Raw genomic sequence first — 26,769 nt, forward strand, 5'->3', positions numbered from 1 at the left:
CAAACTCCAAACAAAAGAGGAAATGATAAATTGATAATTTTAACGCTTTGAAGCCGAAATGATACCAAATAAATAAGTATTTTTTGACGACGAAAAAAAATAAAAAAAATTGAATTGCCCATTAAATGACATGATGACACAAATCAAGGACAGGCCAGCCATACAGAAGGAACATACAACGCATATACCTGGGCATCACTGTACTGTTTATCTTATGAGTGACCTGTTCTTCAACATCTGGTTAATATTTCTGCACCATTATCTGTGATTAGTAAGGTGTGCTCGAATTGAGCTGATAAGCTTCCATCTTCAGTTACAGCGGTCCAACCATCAGACCAAACTACAGGCTTTGTGCTTCCAATTGTAAGCATGGGCTCTGTGAAAGTTAAAGATGATTATTAAAATATTGCAATTTCTTTGGATGAAATAAAAATGGGGCACTTACATATGCAGTTTCTATATATTTACACCCAATTCCTATGTATTTCCATATCTCACACCTCGTATAAACACACCCAAACATACGCATGCCACACATGGAAGGCTTTGAATCAAAGACCTGTTAGTTGAATGATAAAGCTCTCAACTAAGGGTAAAGATGAGTCAAACCAGCTCACAAGCTGGCTTGAGCCCGACTCGTTAACGAGCTCGAGAGTCGAGCTTATCAAGCTTCGAGTTCAAGCTCGAGCCTACAACCAAGCTCGTATAATATATGAGCACAAGCTTGACCTTTGCCCGACTCGACTCGTTAACTAGAAGAGCTGCTCGAATAAAATAAAGGTAAGTTGCGACGCTGCGTAACCATGTAACTTATTCCTTTGAAGCTCTAAAATATTTTTGAATCTATTGTGTCCCCTCAACAGTCCCTTTACCTCTCGGCGCCACAACATTGCTTGATCCCATTCCCTATCTCTCGACGTCAATGTCGATCGCTCGATCCTCGTCTCCCCAATGCTCGGCGTTAGTGCGACGTTTTTCTCTCCACCTCGCGGTCCCTCAATAACCCCATTCAAAGCCAGAGCTGAAGCCATTTCTTTCCTCCTATCCGATTCATGATTCTAGGGCATCCTCCTCTCCGGTTAGAAGTTTAGGACATCGAAACCCTCTCTTCCTTCGCCTCTAAGCCAAAAATCACATGAGGGCTTCACCCCCTTCCTTATTTGCACGAAGCCAGCAAGAAGCGAGCGCAAGGGAAGCATTCCTTTTTGCAAGCTTTGTAAGTTGAAGCTATCCCTATCTTCTTTTTGGAAAGAGGAAGTTGAGTTTTGATGGATTTTTGTTGATTTTTAAATCTTCCAAACAACGACTACTACGACGATAATGTTCATGCGCAAAATTACGATGATGATGTTCATGCGCAAAAATCATAATTTAATTTCCATCTGAAGTTTAAATTTACAATGAAATCTAGATTCCAATTCAAATTGCAGCTTCAGTCAAAATATGGCCATTTCTATTTCAAATTCACTTTATAAATGAGGTTTAGATTCAACAATGATCACATGCTCAAAGTTGACTTCAAATTGGGAACATTGCTTAATTCTAGTTTTAAGTTCAGCTTCAATATCTGGTTTACATTGTCTCAAAAGCTCAAGCTCTAATATCACACTCAACTTCAATTTTAGACTCATTTAAAGCTCAATGTCACACCCCGTCATCTTCAAAGAAAGTGAAAATAAAACCATGAGATGGAAGACTCAAGATGGAGGAGAGTAATCCAAACAACTCTAGAAGATTCCACCTCATTCTAGAGAATGGTCCTAGGATAAACTCAAGAGTAACCTAGAAGGATGTATATATAAGAATGGTGTAGAACTATCTGAAAATTAGTCTTTTCTAATGTAATCTAGAAAGTTCCTAAGACTTGGGAGAGGACTATAAATAAGAGTCCTTCCCCTCATTTCTAACCATCCAAGGAAACCATCCAAGCTTCAAAGTGTTGTCATTCTTCTTTCTTAGTGAAGTGTTCCTTTCTCCAATAGTTCTCCCTACACTTACTGCTTCTTAGAGTGTTTTGTGCTAAAAAAGTCCCAAGTGTTGTGAAGATTAGGCTGATTTAGTGCAAAGGAAGAGCGCTAAAGCCGCACGGGTGACTAGAGATAAGTTAATCCGTGACAGTTCGTATTAGAGCCCCGGTTTTGATGGTAAAACAAAGAGCATCAAATGACACGCACAAGGGCAAGGTCGCTAGTAGCAAAGAGATCCCGCTGCATCTAAACCACATGGGAGGTCCAAAGAGATCATGCATGGCTTTGATTTGTGCCTTGCTAGAGTGGAGGGGGCGATGAATGGCCTGGAGGCTCAGATAGAGGATTTTGGCCAAAAGGTTGATGGACTCGAGGAGGATATCACAATCCATTCAACGGTCAGAGATGTGATGCTCCAACTAGAGGGGTAATTGAATGAACAAATGGCTAAGATGCGGGAAGATTTGATGGGGGAGCTCAAAGAGGTACGAATAGCCCATGAAAAAGAGATGAGCGACGTATGCGCTAGTTTGGAGGAAATGCGTGGAGGCATCTCATTATCTAAGAGGGCACCTTTGAAGCTAAGAGGATTGAAGTTCCAAAACCAAAGATTTTTGGAAGAGCTCGCAATGCAAAGAAAGTGAATAACTTCTTAGGGGGACATGAACAATATTTCAGAGCGATGGAGATTACAGATGAAGATGAAATAATACAATTTGCAACTCTTTATCTCTCGGACATCGCTATATTGTGGTAGAGAAGAAAATGAGGAGATATAGATAAAGGTATATGCAAAATATCCACCTTTGATGACTTTAAGAGGGAGCTAAAAAGACAGTTTTACCCTGAGAATGCGGAGGATGGACTAGAGCCCGGTTGCAAAGGCTCAAACAAAAGGATATATTAACGAGTTTACTATCCTGGTCCTTGAAATCCCTAACATGTTAGATAAAGATGTTTTGTTCAACTTCATGGATGGACTCCAAAAATGGGCGAAGACTGAGCTTAAGAGGCATGGAACACAAGATCTCAATACTATCATTGCCATTACAGAAAGCTTGGTCGACTATACAAAAGAGTCTACAAAGTCAAAGGAAAAAAAGAGTAACTATGTCAAAAGTGGGTGAGACAAGGACCAACATAAGGAAAAGAGCCGTCATGAATCGACCTCATCTAAGGCAAAGGACAAGAGAAAGTCTAACAGGAAAACCAAATCACATAATAAATTCTTCCTTTGTGGAGGACCTAATTGGGCAAGAGATTACCCACACAAGAAGGCTTTGAACTCTCTCCTTGCAAGCCATCAAGAGAAAGAAGGAAGCAATATAGCCGTACAGGTGGGAACAATGCAACTACACAACGTGGTGCGCTCCTCTCCAAAAACCCAGACAAAAGGACTTCTCTTCGCGAAGGTGATAATAGATGGGACGACTGGTAAAGCCATGATAAACACGGGAGCTTCTCACAACTTCATCTCTATTAAAGAAGCAAAGAGGATGATCTTGCAAATTACAAAAGAAGAAGGCTCCATCAAAGAGGCCAACTCAGCAGCTAGACTAATCCATGGAGTGAAAAAAGGAGTGAAAACCTGTGTCGGAGACTGGTCAGGTACGCTAAATTTCTCCATCGTTCTCATAGATGATTTCAAGATAATCCTTGGTTTAGAATTATTGGACCAAGTGAAGCCGTTCTCTATACCATTTGCCAATAGCATACGCATCATGGAAGGCAACTAAGCTTGCCTAGTATCAACGATAAGATATGGGAGTAAGAAGCCAAAATGCTATCGGCCATGCGATTCAAGAAGGGCATCCGACAAGAGGAGGAGGCTACTTGGCTATTCTCCAGGATTCCGATGAAGAATTGAAACCCCAAGAAGACATGCCAAGGAATGTGGTAATAGTACTTGAAGAGTTTAAATATATTTCACCATCGGAATTACCAAAAGAACTGCCACCAAGAAGGGAGATCGATCACCAGATCGATCTAGAATCAATGACTAAGCCACCGACAATAGGAGCTTACCACATGGCACCTCCAGAACTGACTGAGCAATGTAAACAATTAAAGGAGTTGTTGGAGACAGAATTCATCCGACCATCTAAAGCCCCAAATGGTGCCCCAATTCTATTTCAAAAAAAAAAAAAAGATGGCTCCCTGCGCATGTGCATAGAGTACCAAACTTTCAATAAAATTAGCTTAAGAAATAAATACCCAATTCCTCTCATTGCTAATCTTTTTTATCACTTGGGGAGCGCAAGATACTTTTCAAAGTTGGATCTCCGATCGGGTTATTATTAAGTGAGCATAGCAGAAGGAGATGAACCAAAGACTACTTGTGTGACCAGATATGGGTCGTTTGAATTTTTGGTTATGCCTTTTGGGCTAATCAATGCTCCTGCTACATTCAACACCTTGATGAACAAACTATTCCAACCATATTTGATCAATTTGTTGTTGTCTACCTGGATGACATGATGTTGTATAACAACACACTCCAAGATCACCTGAGACACCTCCGGGAAGTATTCAAAGCACTAAGAGAAAATAAGCTATACATAAAAAAGGAAAATTGCTCCTTCGCAAAAAAAAAAGTAATGTTCTTAGGGTACAAAATAAAGGATGGAAAGCTCATGATGGAAGAAAGCAAGATCAAGGCAATCCAAGATTGGGAACACCCTACTAAGGTACATGAACTAAGATCATTCATGAGGCTTGTAAACTATTATGGACGATTCATAAAGGGCTATTCTACAACTAACTTACTCAAAAAGAATAAGTCATGGGAATGGAACATCAGATGTCATGAAGCATTTGAAGATCTCAAAAAGGCAGTCAGTGAAGAGTCCTTACTTAGCCTTCCTGATCATATTAAAACATATGAAGTACACACTGATGCATCTGACTTCGCTATAGGGGGAGTACTCATGTAAGACGGACATTCAATTGCATATGAAAGCCGAAAACTTAATGAAACGGAGGGTTGCTATACGGTCCAGGAAAAAGAGATGACAACCATCATACATTGTCTTTGAGTATGGAGGCAGTACATACTCGACTCCAAATTCAGGGTCATTACAAACAATGTTGCCACCAACTATTTTTAGACCCAGAAGAAACTAAGCCCCAAGTAGGCAAAATGAAAATATTTCTTGGCAGAATTTGACTACATCTTGGAGTATAAATCATGAAAGGCCAATGTAGTAGTAGACGCACTAAGCTTGAAAGCAAAACTTGCAAGCATCAAAGAAGTCTCCAGATATGTATGAAAAAAAACAATAACACAAGATCAAGCGAAAGAAAGACGAACAGATAAACAAACTATTAATCAATGGCTATATCAGTCTGACTCATACAACAAAACATCGATAAAAATACAAGAAAAAGTAGAAACAAAGACGTCTATTCACTTCAATATCAGAAGTATGCTCCTATGAGCCGCCTTCAACTTTTTCACTTTCTAAGCCACAAAGGGGATTGGTTGGCTCCCAGATTAAAGATATCTCCTCAAGGATCACAACCTCCTATTCTATTCTTCAAGGGTCAACATTGTCGCTTGGAAATTCTGCAATATTTTTGTGCTCTGATCTAGGTTCGCTCGTGTATTTATCAATTCTTTTCAAGCATCCATTAGTTCTCGATGTTGCTGCGAGAGAGAAACCATCATAGAGGATAAGTCATCTTGAGACATTCCTAACTAATTCACCAACGTCAAATCACACATGAGTTATTAATCTTCTTATACTTACAAAAGATGTGGTCGATCTTTACAAGGTCAGTCTTCTATACCTTCGAAGAAATGGTCAACACATCTTCACATAGTGTCAGTATTGTCTCCACAAAATTCTATTACTTTCGCTGATTTTCAAAGGGACGAGATTCTCCAACAATCATTTTAGCATATCATGCTCAAAAAGTTACCGCAAAGTAATTCAATCAATCACGAAAGTAAAAGAGTCAATTAATATACGGTATTAGAGTCCGCGTGTCAATTTCACAAGGAAAGGGTGTGTAAACACGTTTTGTTTTGGGCGCGGGTGTTTTAAAATGGCTCGACCACACTGTATTTTAGTGCAGGCGCGCCGTAAGGTTGATGTGGGGGCGTTGGGCCAAAATCAGCATTCATGTGCTTAAGTTCATCATTTTTGTTAAAAATCTCATCCAACCCGTCGCCCGCACCAATAAGAAAAAAATGCATTTCTCAAACATAATATCAGCATAAAAAATTGAAAAATATGAGCAAACGTGCCAATAATATATCACATATTTCACTCACATCAAATTTTCCAAACTTATCCATCATTTGCCCTCAAGTAATTCAATCACTAAGCTCAACAAATTTTCCAAACTTAGAGAATAATAGTTGACCTTTCATGGGAGTATCTTTACCTTTTATTAGCATGGGTATGAATTTGTTTAGCTTTAATGGAGTTTTCCGTGCTTTGGCAATAAGTTCAACCTTCCTTTAATCATTTCCATCCTTACACAAATCTTCTCAATCCAATTGAATCAATGTGGTGATAATCCTTTTCATCCTTGCACAAGTTTTTAAGTACCAAAATCCTATTCAATCAAGAGACTTTACCCTTATTCTATTTGTTTTTATAGGATACCCAAATTTCATCAAGGAAGAGATTACTGTTTTAATTTAGGGAGACAGCTAGAAGATAAAGTTGGATTACTCTAATACTTAACCTCAAGCTTCTTCTACTTTGATTTTTCATTCAACTCTTTTATTTTCAGCTTTTGCTTTTGTAATGAATTTTTGCTCATTTTTTTTCTTTTTCTTTTTTTCCCTTTTCTTTCTCATTTTCCAGGAAAATTACTGTATTTGGTTAAGCTGGTTTTTAAGAATTCGGATTTTCTAGTGCTCCTCGAGTTAAAAATTTACTTGACCCTTAATGAAAGTTCTGGTGATCGTATAAATAAAGTAGAAATCAGGTTAGTTCTATTGGTGGAATTAAAACTTTCCACCAAAAAAACTATGGATTAATTACTTTGTTTTATATGCATACTTATTCAAATGTTTCGAAAATTGTATGCAAAAGATTAAAATCTAGTATTAGCATGTTATCAAAACCCTTCAATCCCAACATAAGCTACGTTTCACATTGACTTAACACTTGTTACCTTCCACTTTCAATTGACAAGGATACACAAAGATGTCAAATGAAATTTGAGCAAAGAAATAAGATTATTGTCAGGCAGCCTCATGCATTAATTCCCTCCCCCAAACTTATTTTATATCCGGCTCTTCTCACAGAACAAATGATCAATAAAAGCAGAAGCAGCAAAAAAGCGAATGAACTATCACAGGCATGCAGTAATAATAGGAAAACAAGTGTAATTGAGAAGCTCCAAAAATGCATGTATACCTAACATTTCAAGAAAGGACAAATATTAAAAAATAATCGAAAACTGTCATAAAATAAAAATCAATAGTGTCAACATCAAATATCCAAAATATCAACAATAAGTCCATCAAAATCCAACAATCAAAGGAAATCAGAATATCCTTGTGCAACAAAAATAAAAAAAAATCCAACATAAATGCAACCAAATCAAATCCTAACTATTCATCATCATCCTCATCATCGTCATCATAAATGTACCATGCGCCAGACTCGTACACCTCATATGGTAGTGTTGGTGGGTATACTAAAGGCTTTGGTATGTCCAACCAACCCTGTCACCAATAAATCTCCGCTGAGACAACATTTTACTGTTGTTGGTACTCATACTGTCGCTGCTGCTTGGAGGAGTGTACGGTCCGCTGGTGAATCTAGTGAACCTCCCAACCAAGTACACCAAATTCTACGCCAAATCATCAATCCATTTGGACTAGAGTCCCACGGTCTTGGCAATCAATGGTGACTTCTATTGCCTCGACGAGCTCGCACCTCGATCTCACGAGCTCTCTCTCCCCTCTCGAGTCAAGTTACACTCATAGGCCTAGATGATCTCTCGAGTGATGGCCATCGGGGGATGCAAGAGCTCCTCACCTCTCCCTTGGCACACCAGCAAGAGTGCACAAACTGGTGAATTGGTGAGGAAGACCCAGTCCCACAATCGTGCCACCACTGATGATGTGGCCCAGGGAGGAAGCCAAGAGTGAGACTGTCAATTAAAATGCCTCTGAATGCAAAAGTTCAGAGCAACACGGTCCTTGGTGGCTTCAATGAGGTTTGTGACGAGCATGATCCTGGCACAAATGTAGTGTGAGACCTTGGACTCCTTGTTTATTGGAAAACTAGAGAAATTTATAATTTTCCCCTCTCGCCCCCGACAATGGGCTTGACCATCAGTGAGAAAATAACAAATTTCGTCAAAATGAAGAACCATAAAAGGAGAATAGCCACATGGTGGTACCTCAAGGGTCTTCAAAAAGAGGTTGATCATAACAAAATCGAAACCACCCATTTCCCCCGCTCATAGACCTTGTCGTCCACGAGTTCCTTCGCATTAGCGAAGAATTCACAGACAAAGGGGTCTACGACGGGAGTATATTGGTAGCAAAGACGCCGCTAGGTACTCGCCTCAATGATTTCCACAATATGACCATCAGGTTGCAAAACAGTCTCATGGGGATCACTTTCCTTAAGGCCAGAAGATTGTTAAAGCAGTTAGAAGCATCCACACTCACGAACTTCATAGCGTCAAAGGATGCATCCTTCTACTTACCTTTGGTCTTCGATGTCATGACCTTGTAACGAAATGTACGAGGAAAGAATCACAATCTACGGTGAAAAATAACACAAAACATGAAAATCATACCTCATCGGAGCTAAGGACCACATATATGAGCTTTTTCCAGGGTTTAGCGGTGGCTGGAGATGGTTTTAAGGCGTGACGAACAACTCCGAAGATTTTTGGCGAAAGCGAGATGTGTAAAAAATGTCGGCTTCCCCCAAACCCGGCGTTATAAAAGGCTGGTGCGGGTAAGCCACGATCAAGGTGCGAGCACACTTGTGCACTGTGAACGGACTCGGGTACGCTGTGTTCCAGGCGCGAGTGCGCTGGAGTGCCTAGGGCACGCAACGCAGTCGAGATGTAGGCACGGGTTCACCGCCCGTTATAGGCTAATTTTGCGACGAAGGGTGGGTGTTGGGCGCCCACTTTGTAGCACGGGTGCGAAGGCCTCTCATTCCATAAGCCAAAATTTGTTTCTCTTTCTTCCCACCCCATAGGTAGAGATTGAGTACTCCGAGAAGATCCAAATCAACTAGAAAACAACACACGACGATAAACAAGACCACAAGACACAACAATGACAAACTTGACTCAACATGCAAAAACACTCAAATCCTAAGAAAGCACTTGGGTTGCCTCCCAAGATAGTGCTTGGTTTGTAGTTTTTAGCTAGGCGATGCCAGATCTACTATCAGGATGACAACAACATCAGGATTTTCTTACGACCTTTCCTATCTCCTCCTAGGTATAGCTTCAACCTTCGACCATCAACCTTGAAAGTATTGTTGGTTTTTCTACACTGAATCTCTACAACTCCGAAAGAATATATTTTTATTATAGAGAATGATCCAGGCCACCAAGACTTCAATTTTCAAGAAAAAAATTTTAATCGCAAACTTTACAATAGAACCTCTTGTCCAGGTTGAAATTCCTTAATAATCAGCCTTTGATCAAACTAATTTTTCATTCTCACCTTATAGATTTTGACATTCTCATAAGTCTCCTGTCTAATTTCTTCCAACTCATTCAACTATAGTAATCTTCTCTGTTATATCTTTTAAATTATAATTGAATTACTTAACTACACAGTAAGATTTATGTTCCAATTCCACCGGAATATTATAGACTTCTAAAAATCATCCTATAAAGTGACAGACCTACGAGGGTCTTAAAGGCATTTCTATAAGGTCACAAAGTTTTGTCGATCGCTAATTAAAAAAATATTTAATTTAATATATTTATTATTTTGAAAAGTAGCATTTTAATTTTAAAATAGGAAACCGAACCTATCTCATACATATAATAGTTTAATCAAGGTGACCCAATATTGATTTGTTGACCAAAAGATTGACCATGATTGTCAAGTTGACCATATGGTGGTTGGAATTATCATAGGGTCAATAAGTTGATCATTTGGGTGCTTCTGATTGTAATGACTAAAATTGATCAACCTAGAGCGGAAGGCTGACCGTGGTTGGCAGCATTTAGTAATAGAGCCGAATGTTGAATAGAGTCAATGATCCTGGACTAAAAAAGGATATATTCATTGCATCTTTAGTAATAGAGCCGAATGTTGACTAAAGTATAACACTATTTCTATGATAAAATCTATTTTGGGTCCACGTTTCACATATGTTTCACGTGTGCTTCAAAAATCTAAACCCACAGGTTGATCAATTCTTTTTTAGTCATTACAATCAGAAGCACCCAAATTCAGACAGCAATTATTTACCATTCAACACTTGCATTGTTTTCTAAAGGAAAAAAAGAAAAGCAAACAAAAGAAAAAAGGAAAAACAGAACTAATAGCTCGATGAACATTGGCATTGATGTTTTAAAAGTCTTTGACATTCAATTACAATAATTTGATAGAATATAAAGGAAACAAGCAGAAAACAAAATGGTCCAAATATTTGACTCATGATCTATAAATCCTTGAAAAGTAATTGCATAGCTGCCCTGTCAAAATAGTTTGTCATCAACTATGGAAAACTCAACAATGTAACAATCTTGTAAGATAAAAACCCAGGGTGCGAATCTAAGCACTCCATCAAAAGAGCATAAAAGGGCAACAATATAAAAAAATAAAAGAGCAATTAAAATATTACCAATTGTGAAAGTTTGGCCAGATACCATGCGCCCGCGCTCATTGTTTCCTACAAATTAGCATTAAAATACAACCTAAAAACTCTCTTTTATTTATTTAGATGTACTATTTTACCGAAAAAAAATACTATTGATATAACCATCAAAATTAGAACATAATCATTGACAAAGTTATTAGATTCCAAAACCAAAATTTTTCCATTAGAAATATAAACAGAACAAGCTTATCACCTAGTAACAAAAAGCAACCGTGCAATAATAGGAAAAAAATTCAGTTCCTTGAAAGCCATACATAATAAAAGAGCAATTCATCTGGAAAAAGGGCCAGCTTCAAATTACATTAGCATTATTCGTCTCTTGCTCCTAAATGGTAGATCCACCTGTAGCCATTTCTACGAAAACAAAGTCAATGCATTTCAAAAATTAACCCGCATTTGATCAACTTCCAGGCACTTTCTCTCTGATTAGCTACAATGATAACATTAATTTACTACAAATAGTGTAATTGGGAAAAAACCCTAGAGACAGGGCCACAGAGTTACCCGTGAATCTGACATTCCAAACTATGAGAGTAGAATTTCAAAAGAGTCCCCTGATTATTTGTATGTTGTCAGTTTTTTTCCTTGAATATGGAAAATTGATCGAAAATGACCCTTAAGGGACTTAATTGAAATCGATTTAATATTATGTTAAAATAATATTAATTTTGTATCACAATCTCTATACGATAGGGATCATTTTGGATAAATTTTGTAAAACTGAGAGATAAACGGAAGAAATGTGATATTTAAGTTAGAGAAATGTGATATTTTGAGATTAAATTAATCAAACAAGAATAGTCAGGGGCGATTTAAAATTTAAATAAAAATATGGTACTAAATGAGAAATGCTTTATTGTTAGATTGATGATTTTGACAAGACCTAACCAAGGCTTAGAACCTCACTCTATTGATTCGAGTTCTTTGTATAGACTTTTTTCGGAGAACTTTGGTGTAACGGATTCAGAGTTTCTATTACTTTCACTTTAAAAATAGCTCCAAAAGTCAAGCTAATAGTGTTCTTTACAGAATTTAAAACAATTTAAAATCATTTCTAGAGATTGTAAAATAAGAATTCAATGTGAAAACAGATTCTACTTTTCGTAAAACATTTTTTTAATAACAATGTATTTATTTATGGCCCGCAACATGCATAAATTTCAAAAAAAAAAAAAAGATTTGACTTTAAAAACATACAATTTTGAGTATTATGATTTATATTGTCTTTGAATTTCAATTGAAATAACCATGCAACCTAGAATTCATTTTAACTGATTTATTACAAAAATCAGGCACATCAAAACTATAATTTTCAGGAAATAGAAAAGCACTACACAATAGTTGCAACTTCTCTATAGTGCAAAACTATGGATAATACACTGCAGAGAAGTTCATTCAACTATGCAAGAATAATGGTGATTTTGTTTTGAGCCAAAACAACATCACACAGCAAGTATAAAACCAATGGAGAATCACCCGTACAGGCTATTTGGAAAAGGGGATGAGTGCGTAGAAGTTTTGTAAAGTTGGGGCAAGTTCCCTTGAAGATTCGATAGTATGGAAGCCTCCTTACAGATTCGATAGTTCGGAGTTATTGCAAGGCTTTTTGAGCGTGTAATTGTGCTTGTAAACTCAATATATCATTTGAAGAAGGAAAACAGCAAGTTTGCATTCTTCTTGGTGAATTCCAACAGATTCTATACTTTCAAACTCTTGCTTTTGATATTTTCTACCAATGAAATGTTTAAGATATTGCTTCCAAGTATGATTAGGGAGTAGAAATGTTTTTCTTCATTGATTTAGTAACGTAGGATTTGAAAGTTTTCACTTTTTATAAAGTGATGTTTTAACCTTCAAGTCTTAATTTACATTTAGCCTAGTTAGCTGAGAAGTTAAAATTCATTATGATATTTGAGTTTCAAAAGAATTCTTGGTGGAAAAATTAGGATAAACACATCAACTCAGGAGAATAAAAATATTGCTTTGAGATTAATGCAAACAACTAGGCTAAGCATTTGATTTAGAAAACTAAATATGTTTGATTGCCGAACTTTCTTAAACGCCCGAGAGGGGATAAGGAGAAGTACTGCTCCTGATTGTCACCAACAATTTTGAATTATCTAATCGAACTTAGATTGCTGCAAAACCAATTCATGGGAGAATTTTTTAATTATCAGAAAATTTTGCTGAATTCTCACCTTAGCATTGGTTCTGAGGTAGTTTTGTAGGTCTTGCCATGGAACTAACTTTTCCTAAGCTATTTGATGGCTCGTCTCGTCGAACACAAGTCCAAACTTTCTAAAATTTAGTCAACTCATATAATAATCATCATTTTATTTTCAAAATTAGAAAGCCCAATTATAAGATAGACTTGGAGTAATCACTGGGTCTCACAATATCCAATGCTCCCTACTTTTCCTTTGTTGGCTTCTGATAATAAATGTTCTAACTTTGAGTTATTTCACTTGAAATTTCACATAGCAGTCTTGATATCTACCATTGTATTCCGCAAAAATAAATAGTCACTGATTTAATCAAGTGTTCTTCTTCCCAATGACGTAATTAACTAAAGAGGCTTAGCTCTTTAGAGATACGAAACCCCATAATTAAAATAAATCATGTCCTTTTAAGGCAGGGGAAAAACTCATTCACGCAGCCCCACGGAATAATGAAACAATCACTTCAGGGTTAGATCCATCATAGGGAAGTATTTTCGTCCCTCGAGGCGATATACTATTCTTTGATGCTATATTCAATTACAAGTGAGTAATTTCAAAACACCTGTACGTGGTCATTCCCCCCTCTCCAAAGCGCAGACAGACACCTAGGTCGGTTGCTTTATGCGTAGACTCGATACTAGGACAATATTTGTGACCTGAAAACTCTAAGTCCATATGATTTATTTTATATGAGATATGTTGTCTGCTTTGCCTATATTATTGTGCTAAAATCTATCATATAAGGTTTTATTATATTTATTTTTTTAAATGTTTTTTATAGAATTAGACTAGGGCCCGTCGGTATTGAATGAGTAACAATGAGCTGACAGTGATATCAAATAAAGCCTGGAGTCAAAAACTACGATGATAGAAGAACAAGTTGGAATACAAGAGAGAACCCTGTCGGCCGGGTGTTTCGAAAAATGGGTTTGAATTTGAATTTAAGTATATATAGACATAAATGTAATTTTGATTTATAATTTTTTTAAAAAATGATAATATTTACATTTAGAAAAGTGAGACTGAATGGAACTCACATATTTGATAGTCTAGACGGATGAGCGCGATACCACATGTAATACACTATCCTGAAGGATAAACATATCACTTGTAGTAGGCTCAACCACCCAAACGAAAGAATTTCATGACATCTGTTTGGTCTGCAAAATTTTTTATGTATGGCCGGCAAGTTCCCCTACATAATATAAGGATTAGATAGAGTTTATTTTACCTGGGTTCCAAGTTCCCTATAGAGGCAAACCCCTATAATTAATTACATCTTAAATAACTAGGATCATCTTAAATAACTAGGGTCACTTAAGAAGACTCTCAATTAAGATCAGTGATTCTGCCTTCAAAATTTCTAAGTTTAGGTTTCCAAGATTGGACACGTGAAAGTCAAATGCAAGTGGTTCAAATGAGAACAGTTATTTTAAGGAAACCAAATGAACGAAAAGTAGGGGATATCACAAATTCGAGGAGAACCCCGCTGAACTCCCAACTATCCTATTGTTTGGCTTTATGTCTTTAAAATGATATTAATCAATGTTTAATCTTACAATTTATTTTAGAATTTAGGACTTACATTCGCACGATATACAATCGTGCAAATAGCCTAGAAAGATAGGAGGACTTACACCGTACCGTACGACAACCTCGGAATCCTAATAAGTGTTAAGATTTACAATTGCACAATAGGGTTGTGCAAAAGTCTAAAGATAAAATCAGGATTTATGTTGCTCTAAGCAAACTACCTCAAAGTCTTATGAGTTGTGTTATTTAAACTAAGAAAAAAAATGTTTAGTTGACTTGTTGTACTGTTGTAGGTCGTCATCTTTCGTCTGCTACTTCACGGTCGTGCTGCCCACGAAGATTTGCTTCATGCTCCATGCAGTAATAGTTTCAGGTTTAATATCTTATATGTGAGCATGCAATATTGTTATTTGGTGACTTACCACCGTATACCTCTTAAACTAGGCTATATTCAAGAAGTTTTGTAGTTAATTTAAAGCATACATAAACTAACTATGATATAAGGAAGTAAATGAAAATAGTATAAGGTGCGGTAAAAAAAACTGTATAAAGGAAATGTAGTACAGTGCTATAAATATACTGTAAACTTTGGGTATCAGAGTTTCTTGTTATTGTTGCACCTGTAAATGGGATCAGCGTCGCAGGTAACAATACAGTAAATAAATTCAGCTAGCAGGACAAACATGTGTTTATATATAATATAATAAATAACGGAGTAGCATATGGAAAGCCCTGAGGAAAACTGAAAATGACTCACAGAGACTCGAAACAAATCGTAGGAAAAAGACAAACAAGACAAAACACAACGTCACATATAAAGGACCAAGGGCGGGTGATTTATATGTGACATTGGGAATGTCCCCAATTGCCAGGAGGAATTGAGTGTAAGATTCAAGCATAAATCCAGAGAATTGGGTTTCATTTTAGGTTAAGTTATGACGAGAATTTCACTATTTGATTTAATTAAATTAGTCATGAACCACAGCTTGGTGCATATCCTGTCTATTGCTTTAACAAACTTATAAACTAGGGTCAGGTGCCTAGTTTCAGTGTCTTTGAAAATTAGGTAGATAAACTCTCACCTAAGGTGTGCTCCTAAAATCTAGAAAGCCAACACTTTAACTTGAGCTTGAAGTGTTTTAAAGTGTTCTATTCAATTAAGTGTTTTCCAACTAATCCTCAAACATCTTTGGATCAAACCCAGCTCACTATCATGCTCCTAAGACTTAGGTGATAAACATATAATTTTGCCAAAAAGATTCATGATGTGTGCTTCAATCATAATAAAACAATTGGGCCTAAGTCTAACCAATGATTAGAGGACTTAATTGATAACCTACTAATCTTTCAATTCATGCCCCTAACTCTTCAATCATTTAAGCTCTTATTTTGTCTCAATTCTCAACAATTCTCACAATTACAATTTTATCATTCTTATATAAAAAAAAAGGTGAATAGTTTGCTACCATATTTTCCCATGGGTTTCAATCAGCTCAACAGACTAATTATCATTGTTTTTACTTAGTTCCCTCCTCTCTGATTACCCCTTTTTTAAAGGTGTGAATCTAGAGCTGTCAAAATGACTCGTTGTTCGCAAACAGCTTGTGTTCGGCTCGTTCGCTAAGTTAATGAGCCGAACACGAACTACACGAACAAATATTTGTCGTTCGTGTTCGGCTCATTTTGGCTCGAAATATTACTAATCAATTATATATATATCTTTGATGAGTAGTATCTTAAAAAAAATTAATTGACTATAAGGCTATAAAGATTTATAATCAATATGTTTTAAATATTGCCCCAATCCTTAACATCTTATGGCTACGTGATTAGGGGTGTCAAAATGACTCTTTGTTCATGAACGACTCGTGTTCGACTAGCTAAGCAAATGAGTCGAACACGAACACACTTTTTGAGCTCCAAATATAAATGAGACGAACACGAGCAGAGCCTGGGCTCGCTGGTGTTTGGCTCGTTTACACCCCTTTGTGAATCAATCCTGAAAATAATTAAATCAGAAATTTTCATTTTTAACTTAACCATTGTCAAGAAAAAAAACAAAACCAAATAAGCGGGGAGATCGACCCATTTAAATAAAATCAACAAAGCCAGATGCGAAATCGCAAGTGAATCGGTCTAAAAACGTTTAAATTCTTTCAAAAATAAATAATTAAATCAACTCCCAAAATATCAAGCAAATCAGACTCGAAAAAAATATTTGAAATTTTCAAGACAACAAGAATATAATATTTAAAATGACGTAAAAGTAACGTTTTGAGACATCCAATTTAGTATTTGAAAGAATATCAAAATGAAACAATTCAAATTTTCAAAAAGAAAGGCGCTCCAAAGACATTCAAATATTCAAAAATCAAAATGACACGAAAAGATTTCTAAATTTTCCAAATACAACACTCAAAACTTCCAGATTTTGTAAAAAACAAAAACATTGTCACTCTCCCAAACCTTCCAAATAGAGTGAAAAGTTTGAGATTTTTCAAATGTACAACATCAAGGCATTAGTAAACTTTCCAAATTTTCTAAATAGAACAGTTAAAGCTTCTAAGTTTTGCAAAAGTAAAGCACTGCCACTCTCTAAACTTTCTAAATAGAGTTTGAAAAGTTTTAGATTTTTCAAATGTAAAGCATCAAAGCATTTGTAAACTTTTCAAATTTTCCAAATAGAACACTTAAAAGCTTACAGGTTTTGCAAAAGTAAAGCACTGCCACTCTCCAATTTTTCCAAAAAGAGTTTGAAAAGTTTTAGATTTTCCAAATGTAAAGCATCAAAGCATTTGTAAAATTTACACATTTTCCAAATAGAACACTTAAAGCTTCTAATTTTTGCAAAGGTAAAGCATTATCACTCTCCAAACTTTCTAAATAGAGTTTGAAAAGTTTTTAGATTTTTCAAATATAAAACATCAAAGTCATAAGCTTTGCAAAGAGAATATGCAACTTCTCAAATTTTTACACAAGTATAACACCAAAGCTCTCCACACTTTCCAAATGTAACATGAAAACTTTCAAATTTTTGTAAAAAGTAAAGCATCAAATTTCTCCAAATTTTCCAAATATAACATGAAAACTTTCAGATTTTTCTAAAAGTGGGGGCATTACAATTTTCCAACTTTCGCAAATGTCACATGAAAACTTTCAGGCAAAAGTGGGGCATCACAACTCTCCAACTTTCATAAATATCAAATGAAAACTTTTAGATTTTCACATGAGTATAGCACCAAAGCTACAAATGCAAAAGGGAATATGCAAACTTTCAGATTTTCATATGAGTATAACACCAAAGAATTTGTGAACTTTCCAAATTTAATACGAGAGCTTTCAGATTTTTCAAGAATAAGGCGCCACCACTTTCCAAGCTTTGTAAACAAACATAAAAGGCTCTCAGATCTTTGTAAAAGTGAAGCATCACAACTTTCCAAATTTTGCAAATGAACTACCCAACATTTTCAGATTTTGCAAAGATAACACCCAAGCTACAAGTATTAAGCCCCACCAAAAGAGTGTTTAAAGCCCCGCTTTCAAATTATAAGCCACTTTGATATTCCATACGTAATTTCCAACAATTTTGTATGTTTCGTATCATGAAAGTTAAAGAAAATAAATTTCCAACTAATCTTGTAACTTCCATGCAAGCCACATAATCATGCCATCATTTCATTTTTAGAAGGTGAAATTTGCATAGTTAAAGTGCTAGATGCGTAAATATGTAAGAATTGATTGGTGTGCATATAAATACTATAAGATTGTGTAATAAGTGTATGAGCAAGTAATTTTACTGATGTGATTTGCTATGACACGGAGAGAAATGTCGGCCAAAGAAGAGGGGGAGCGAGTCGGGTGCATGAGTAGGGATTAAGTGTGATTTAGGAGAAAAAAAAAGACGTCTTTTTTTATTTATTTTGTAATATTTAATATTAAAATCTCCCAATCTGTGCATTTTTCGCTTGTGCATAAAATCATAACAAAATGAATGTCTCCCCTAGGTAAAATCAACGTCCCGGACGCACCGCCGCCATCCGAGGTCGTCTGTGCAAGTTCATTGATTTGTGTGTAATTTGCGCGTATGTGAAATTATAGTAATATGAGTGTCATTTCTAGGTAAAATTGACGTTCTAAACGCGCCGGCGCAGTCCATTTCGTCATCTGGGGTCGTCCATGCAAGCTTGTCGACGATCAGGTCAAAAATGTGTTAAATTCGATCAGGTTATTTAAAAAATTGACTTATGTTTCGATTACTTGTGAAGTCTTTACAGATGTAAGTGACACAAACTATAAAGATTGTGTGTACGAATATACTAAAGTCATTATGGATGTCCTAAGATTTTTAAACCCTATAGGAACTTTACTCGAGCCCCAACGCATTAGTCCTAGCCACTCAACCCAGTGGTGATGGTACACGATCTTAGCACTCAACCAGGTGGTGACAGCTCGAAATCATAACCACTCGACCAAATGGAGATGGCTTGGGACCACCATTGTGAGGCTTCACAAAAGAGTGAAGAGATGGTTCCAGTTTCTAAATTGTGTAGGTCTCGGCACAAGTCCTCTAAGATAGTTGATAGGAAAATCGTATGACTAGCTCCTAGGCTTTATGAAGAGGAAGGAAAGATCTCACAAAAATGAGGTCAACAAACCCGCGAGCCATTGCAGTTCTAATAATGGTCTGTGTGTATATTGGCAGAGGGTCAACTGCCCTTTTTCTTTTTCTTTTGGGGCATACCGCAGTACCAAGCCATATTGGCCTTTATTTATATATTTTTTGTTGGCTTTACTTTATATCATGTATGCGAATTATTTACTTGAGTTCGCACTAAAAATTGCATGTTTTTCATAAGTTTTTTCTATGATTGTGAGCTTAGGTTAACCGAGATAATTTCGTTTGGCTCTTGGAATACATTTTCTACCCAACCTAGAAAGTTAAACATCGATTTTCAAAATCAAACTCACAACTTGTGTAAGAATAAAAACTCTTAAACATAATAGAAAAATGAATCGCACTTTAGACATTCACATTTGCACACATATAAATACTAGAGAACATAAATAAAATCGATTAGAAATAAGAAATTAACTAGTTGAAACCATATGCATATATATCACATTGCTTTTCTTCCTTCTCATAAGGTTTTCACCTATTGTACGTAAGGGAGATCAGAACTGTAAGGATCATCGTCCTTAAGGAGTGAAATGTTTTTCATGACTTAGCCTTGAGATCTTACACACATGCATTGTATAAGGACTGCATAACCTCTGTCACAACATTCATTGCACAATCAAAATAATAATGATTATTTAAAATGAATTAATTTAATATTTTTCAGGCGAGTTGTAAGTCTTTAAGGGGTTAAATTTGTCTTTCATGATATATCCCTACGATCTTCCACACATACATCATATTAGGACTGCATAACCTCTCTCACATCCTTCACTGCAAGTCAAAATTATAATAATCATTTAAAATGAATTAACTTAGTCTTTCTAGATCAATCAAATCCGATTGATCAAGTCACTCATTCTTCTATTGACTTAGTTGATCGTATCATATAGATTCAAACAAAAAATACAAAGTTTTAAAATATAAAGTGATTGCTTTAGTTAGGTGTATATATTTGCCCGGGCTGCTCAATTTTCATGATCAATCCATAAGTTCAAATGCATCTCTTTCTAAATTACAACATACCACTCTTTACGTGCATATGGAGAAAATTTTCCATATGGAGGCCAGACGTAGCTCTATGTACAGACTCTAGTAATATACTGTCATATGTGTTATATCGAGTCCCTCTAAAAAAAATATTAAAGTGAAAATGCGGAGGTTATTGGAGTGAAACCGCGGAGGTTATTGAAGTGGAACTGCAGATGTTATTGGGAAGTTATTGGGGGGTTATTGAGGAATTAACTCCAATAACGCCGCAATAACCTCCAATAACCTTTGCGATTCTACTCTAATAACCCCTACAATAACCCACGCAATAACCCCCCAATAACCCAAATAACCCCCCAATAATCTCCGCACTTTTACTTCAATAACTCTCTGCAATAAACCCAAAATAACACCACAATAACCTCCGTGGTTCCACTTCAATAACCCCCTGTATTAACTCCCACAATAAACCCCTAATAACCGCCTAATAACCTCTGTTGTTTCACTTCAATAACCCCCAATAAACACCGCAATGTAGCACACGTGACAGCATATTACTGGAATTCACACGTAAATTTACGTCTGGACTCCTTATGGAAAATTTTCTGTGCATATGACTATCATCATAATTTTAAAGCATATTCAAGTGGGTTGTAAGACCAGAAGAGTCGAGATGAATTTCACAACTCGATATGAGTGAAGTACATAAGTCCCATTTCTTTAAATTATGTTTGAATATTTATCTTATTGGTAGAACTCACCTTATATTAGATTTTAAGATGATCCAGCTGTCTTTTCCATAGGACTAACTTCTCATAAGCTTTTCGATTGCCCGACCATTTTGTTGAATATGAGCTATAAAATTCTAAAAATTGTATCAAACTAAAATATCATTTCAATTCCTAAATTATAAAGCCCAACCATATAATAGACTGGAGTAACCAAAGGATCTCCAATATCTGGTGCTTCCTACTCCTTGCACATTGGTCTCTAACAAGAATAGTTCTAGTTTGAGTCATTTCTTTTTCAAATTTTGAATAACAATCTTGATATTTACCACCGTAATCCGTAAAAATGAATATCTATTTTTTTTAATTGAAAGTTTTCTTAGAGAATACCATTTCCTGAGATATAATTAAATCAGAGAGTTTTGCCTCTCTAGGGATACTAACCCTTGATTTAAAATAATTTAAAATAAGTTAGGGGAAAATTTTTTGGTCTACAGCTCCATAGAATAGTAAAACAATTACATACAATATTATTTTCAACCCTTAGGATGATATATTATTTTCTTAATGTCGTATTAAATCACATTTGAGAAATTTCAAAACTCCAGTAAATGGTCCCCCATAAAATGCAGACACTACTACCCTATTAAAAAATAAAAAAATAAAAAAAATTACAAAACCTAGTGATGCGGGACTGTTTATAGCCCTTCAGGCCGAGCGAGGCGGGAAGCTAGTATAGCCTTCTGCTGGAACGGACTGGTCCAATTCCACTTAAGGTGGACGTTCTGCCTCTCCTCCTCCCGTGTCCGATTCGTTCCTTCTCTTCTTTCTCCCCTGTTCCCTATTCTTACGCACTCGTTCAATCCCTTCCATTTTCACCCCCTTTTATACATAGATCTTGCCCTTGCTAGCTGCTAGTTTTGCCCTATTTATAAAAGTTGCCTAGTTCTAACCAATTTTCATTGTTTAATGATTTCAGTTGAGCCTTCATGGCTTCTCCCTTCCGAGGGTTGTATCCAACAGCAAGCGGTACTCCGGTTGTACCTCACCTGAGGTTCTGACTAACTCAGCACCTCCCGCACTCCTTCGCTGCCTCTGACAGATCGTCGGACAACGCCTTTGTCTTCCACGACCCTCGCTCGGCAAGCATCTTGCATCTTATGGCTCCCCGACTGGCCCCTTCAGCAAGCCCTGCTAGTCCGCTAAAGCTTCACAAGTCTTCAGCAAGCCGTAGACTTCTCGGACGTCGTTTAGCAGCACACCAGCCACCTTCCCGTCGGATGTCCACCATCTGGGTTTCTGCCAGTAGGCCCGCAAGTCATTCCCAACGCCTCACACTAACCGCCGAACCCTGCTGGTCTTCCTACGCTCGTCTCGAAGAAGCTAGCTGACAGTCCGTCCTCCCAACATTCCACCCTCCACCCAAAGCTATTGTGATCCACGAGAGAGAACTGTTCCTGTCCTTTTGTTATTTCTTTTAGTCTTGATTTATGCACTTGTTGTCGTTATTATTCTGTTTCTTGTATTATCTTCTTGCAATTGTTTAAAGTCAGCAATAAAGATTGTGTCGTTTAGTCGTGGTTTGGTTTGACTTCGGTATCACCTAAAAATATTCAACCAATAATAAATCATTTTAAACTTGAAGCAACTTTTCATACATCATTCACACTAATTTATTAAGATGACAAATTTAAATTTGCTCAAAGGTTGCAAAAAAACATTGTGATATCGAATATGTCAATGTATTCATTTTTAAAAGTTTCTTATTAATAATAACATGATAATCACATTTTAATCGAGAAATTTGTCACAAAATGACACCAATGTAATATGATTACAATAAAAGCACGCATGTTTCCTAATAGCATAATCTTCAAGTTGTGAACCATAAGGCGCACTTGATAATGCATAAATCCCACAGTCACTATTGACATAAAATTCTCCCGAGGCAATCATCTACCATTACTCTATAAGATTTTCTTGAATGATGCAACTCAAGGTTGTTGATAATGATTCCTCAATTAAATTGGCTTGACTATTTTCACTTACTAAGAAAACCTAGATCTAAGATAACCTGAGATGATGAAATAAGAATATTTTGATTAGATTCGTCATCATTCTCCACCATCTACTTAAAATTATTGATAGCATATTTTCCTATTTCCTAAATCGAGTCATTGCTATCCAAAAACTAATATTTAAAATCTAATAACTAGCCTAAAAAAAAAGGTTCTCTCATAAGTGAGAGAAGTAATTAATCATAAAATCTCGTGTTTATGAAAAATCTCAAACAAGATATAAGTTGTTGCAACATGGGAATGAAATATCTGCAGCATGAGAGTGAAATATTTGAGTAATGTTTTATTTAATATTCAATCTAAATTTCTAAAAAATTTACCTAGACCTAGAACGACTCATCTATATTAAAAGATTTGGGTGAATAATTTCAAAGCCTGTGGAATTTTATGAATATCATATGTGAACTTGGAAGCTGCACAAAATTGTAATGCATTAAAAACTCATGGAAAATGGGCATGACTAAGATATAAGAAGGCACAAAGCACAGTTTAAGACAGTACATGATGGTGCCCTGCAAACCACCAACAACTGAAACATCAACAAAATGGAAATAGATTTAAAACTGACAAGTATTCTATTGGATTTGACTAAACAGGAACATGTAGAGGCTCTTTGTGCTCTTCTACAGGTCGGTATAAAATAATAAAACATACAAATTCTAAGCATTTTCATTTTAAGAATATAAACTCTAGTACTTACTGAAATGTAGAATAACAGGTTCTGCATGAAATACACGTCCAACGCCATGGCCAACAAATTGCCGAACTACACCAAACTTGAATTTATTTGCACGATCGCTTCAAACAAAAAATTAAAAGAAAGGTCTCTTAATAATCAAATAATCTTTTAAAACATCCATTAAAAGGTAAATAAATCATTAAAAGAATCTGAAAACATATGAAGAAGAAACTGGTGGTGAATTAACAGTTAAAACTCATAAAACATTGCAACCATCTTAAAATGTTTGCAAGTGTCCAAACAAACTTATAAAATAAACCAACTCAAAGACAGGCATATCCAACATGGAATATCATGAGAAGAAGCATGTTAAGACCCCTAAAAAAAATAAAAAAAACATGCACTAAATGGATCGAAAAGTGAATACCTCTCAAATTTTATTTATTTGGGGTTGGTTTTATCAATACTCGTTCTACATTCATCTAATTTAAGTATTGCACGAGGTTTTAAACCTATATTGCATAAAACTTTTGCAAAACTTCCATCCATATTATGTTCACCCTAATTCGTATTTTAATTCTTTCATTTAATATTATCTAAGGTAAGAAATTGGTTGATCTAATATTTCATTTTTGTGAGATCAGTCATAAGTCTCAAAGATCTAGAGCTGGAATAATACCATTAAATAAATAAAAAAAATAATAATAATAAATACCATGTGAGAACCATAAAAAGATGTCAAAGTAAGATCAGTCATACAAAGCTAAAAGACTAAAAAATAAGTCCAACTCACTCCCAATTTAACATAACAAGTAGCCCACAATCAAAATTTATTAATCGAAAGTCTTCTGTAATCTCATCATTTAAAGCTTCTTTATTAAATCATAATTACGTTTAATTGCTTTCTCTCCTCATTCATCCTCAATTGTGTCAACATTCACGTAATCTTCCTCTCATCTTCAATGTCAATATTTTCATCTTCTCCAAATAAAAAAACTAATTAACATAATAAGTAAATTTTAAAACAATGACAATATTGATGATTCTAATTTCTATAACATCAACTTTTATACTAATAGTTTGTTACTCGTTGATTTGTATCGGTCATATTCCTTCCTCTATTAAGGAAATAAATTCTTAGAACTTCATCTTATAATTATGATGGCATAATTTCATTTTCTCCATCCACAAACCATGAGTTATTCAATGTCACATTAATAATAAGAAATAGATAAAAATTCACCATTCTTCCAAACTATCTTCATTAAATACCTATCTTTTAATGTCTTATTGTATATAATATAAATCATCAAGTTCTTAATTAAGGTGGTCAAACTATTTCTTCTCTTGATATGAACTTGGTTATAAGTAATACAATTTCAATCAACCCAGATGACGAGCATACAAGACCAATAATTGGATTGCAAATCTTACTAATTCAATAGTCATCTCCAAATTGAATCAACCACTCCATTGATTTTAAAAACGTAAATAACATAGTACATAAATTTAGGAAAAATAAAACTACCTGATAAATGTTAAAGTTACCGAGATAAAGTCTCACTTAATATCTTTGGCATGTTGTAATCCAAAAAATTCTTTTATATTTTTAGAAGCTACAAGTTGAACATCAGCTTTCACCCTATATGCCAAAGAAACAATCAATCTATATATATAATGATACAGATCAAATTTAATATCAAAATTGATGACTTGTTCTCAACATATTGAAATTAATGTTTAAGAAAATTTCTAGTGGCGAATAATTAACAATGCAACTGAAGTCTCCATTTGTCATTCATGATTTCCAAGTTTCCTTGTAAATGCACTCATATCCACCTAAACCTTTTTTATCAACTCTTTTGTCACATCTATTGTATAATAAATGAAACTCATAACAGCTTTTTCTCCACCTATGGGCCAAGGGCTTAGTACCCATAATAGCACAAAATTACACTTCGTAAGTATAAAGCTCCTTGGTCATAATCTAGTCACCAATCAGTAGAAAGTATTTAACAACTTTCAAAATTATTTAAATATCAAAATATTACATAATACTAATTATAATTTTGCCAAAGCCAAAGTACCAAGTGCAAGAGTGATCATTTGCTTTATAATAGAAATAATACTAAAAAAAGGTTCGCCCTTGATGAATACACTGAAGTCATTGTTAATTTTATCTTCTTCATCAACCTCCTTAACAGGTATTGCACATTGTTAATTTTATCTTCTTCATCAACCTCCTTAAAAGGTATTGCAATGCATGTATGTATCAAATATATCAGCTATTTTCTCGTCTTTTGTGATATAAAAAATTAAAAAATATTCAGGATTTTGATCAGTTCATTTTCCATCTTCTATCAATCATTTCTGAAATCAGGCTAAGCTAATCATCATTGCTAAATCTAACAACAATTAGCTTTAGATATATACTCCATTTCTCCATCAACCAATCATCAATATTTTATAGATGATATTTCACCAAAAAAAAAAAAAGAAAGAAAAATGCATGGCATGAAATAATGAAAGTGATGATTTTAATCCATTTGAGATTGCAGCCATCTCTCGCATCAAAATAATTAAAATTGTTCGGAATGCCATTTATTTAAAACTCCAATGCCATTGCTCCATTACAAATCATACCCCATACTTGTTATTGTTAAAATTTTATGAAGCTTATTGCCATTATATAAAGTTTTCTCCATGATCCTTCTTTGAGGTTTAGGGTGCTACTTTGAATTTAGTTTTAGCAAGCAAAGGATTATGGCAAATTTTATTTAAAGATAATCAGAAGTATATACTACTGTAAATTTAGCTAAACTTTCCCTTAGAAACTATTGTGGTGTGTTTGATAATCTGAGAAGACTAACTATAAATTGGAAAATATTATATTGTACGAAGGTCAGTGAATAACAACAAGAAATCAAAACTATCATTTTACCCAGATGAATTTGGACATTGAGAAAAAATGGGTGCGGGAAAATACTTTATTGCTTTGCCAATTCTGTTGTACTCCACTCCCGGTGCACAGATTGATACTGCTCTGTCCAAGCATTCTTTTGTTAC

General features: G+C 35.3%; 1 protein-coding gene across 1 annotated transcript; it reads right to left on the bottom strand.

The window, feature by feature from the left end:
* LOC110021678 (methionine aminopeptidase 1D, chloroplastic/mitochondrial-like) lies at window positions 1-26,769 on the bottom strand (the record flags this gene model as incomplete). Its single annotated transcript, XM_020720265.1, has 4 exons — window positions 1-376; window positions 10,766-10,813; window positions 23,725-23,822; window positions 26,690-26,769. Coding segments are annotated over 4 exons (372 nt in total), but the record flags the coding sequence as incomplete, so codon positions are not given.

This window comes from Phalaenopsis equestris, unplaced genomic scaffold (genome assembly GCF_001263595.1).
Source record: "Phalaenopsis equestris unplaced genomic scaffold, ASM126359v1 Scaffold000138, whole genome shotgun sequence".
Lineage (NCBI taxonomy): Eukaryota > Viridiplantae > Streptophyta > Magnoliopsida > Asparagales > Orchidaceae > Phalaenopsis > Phalaenopsis equestris.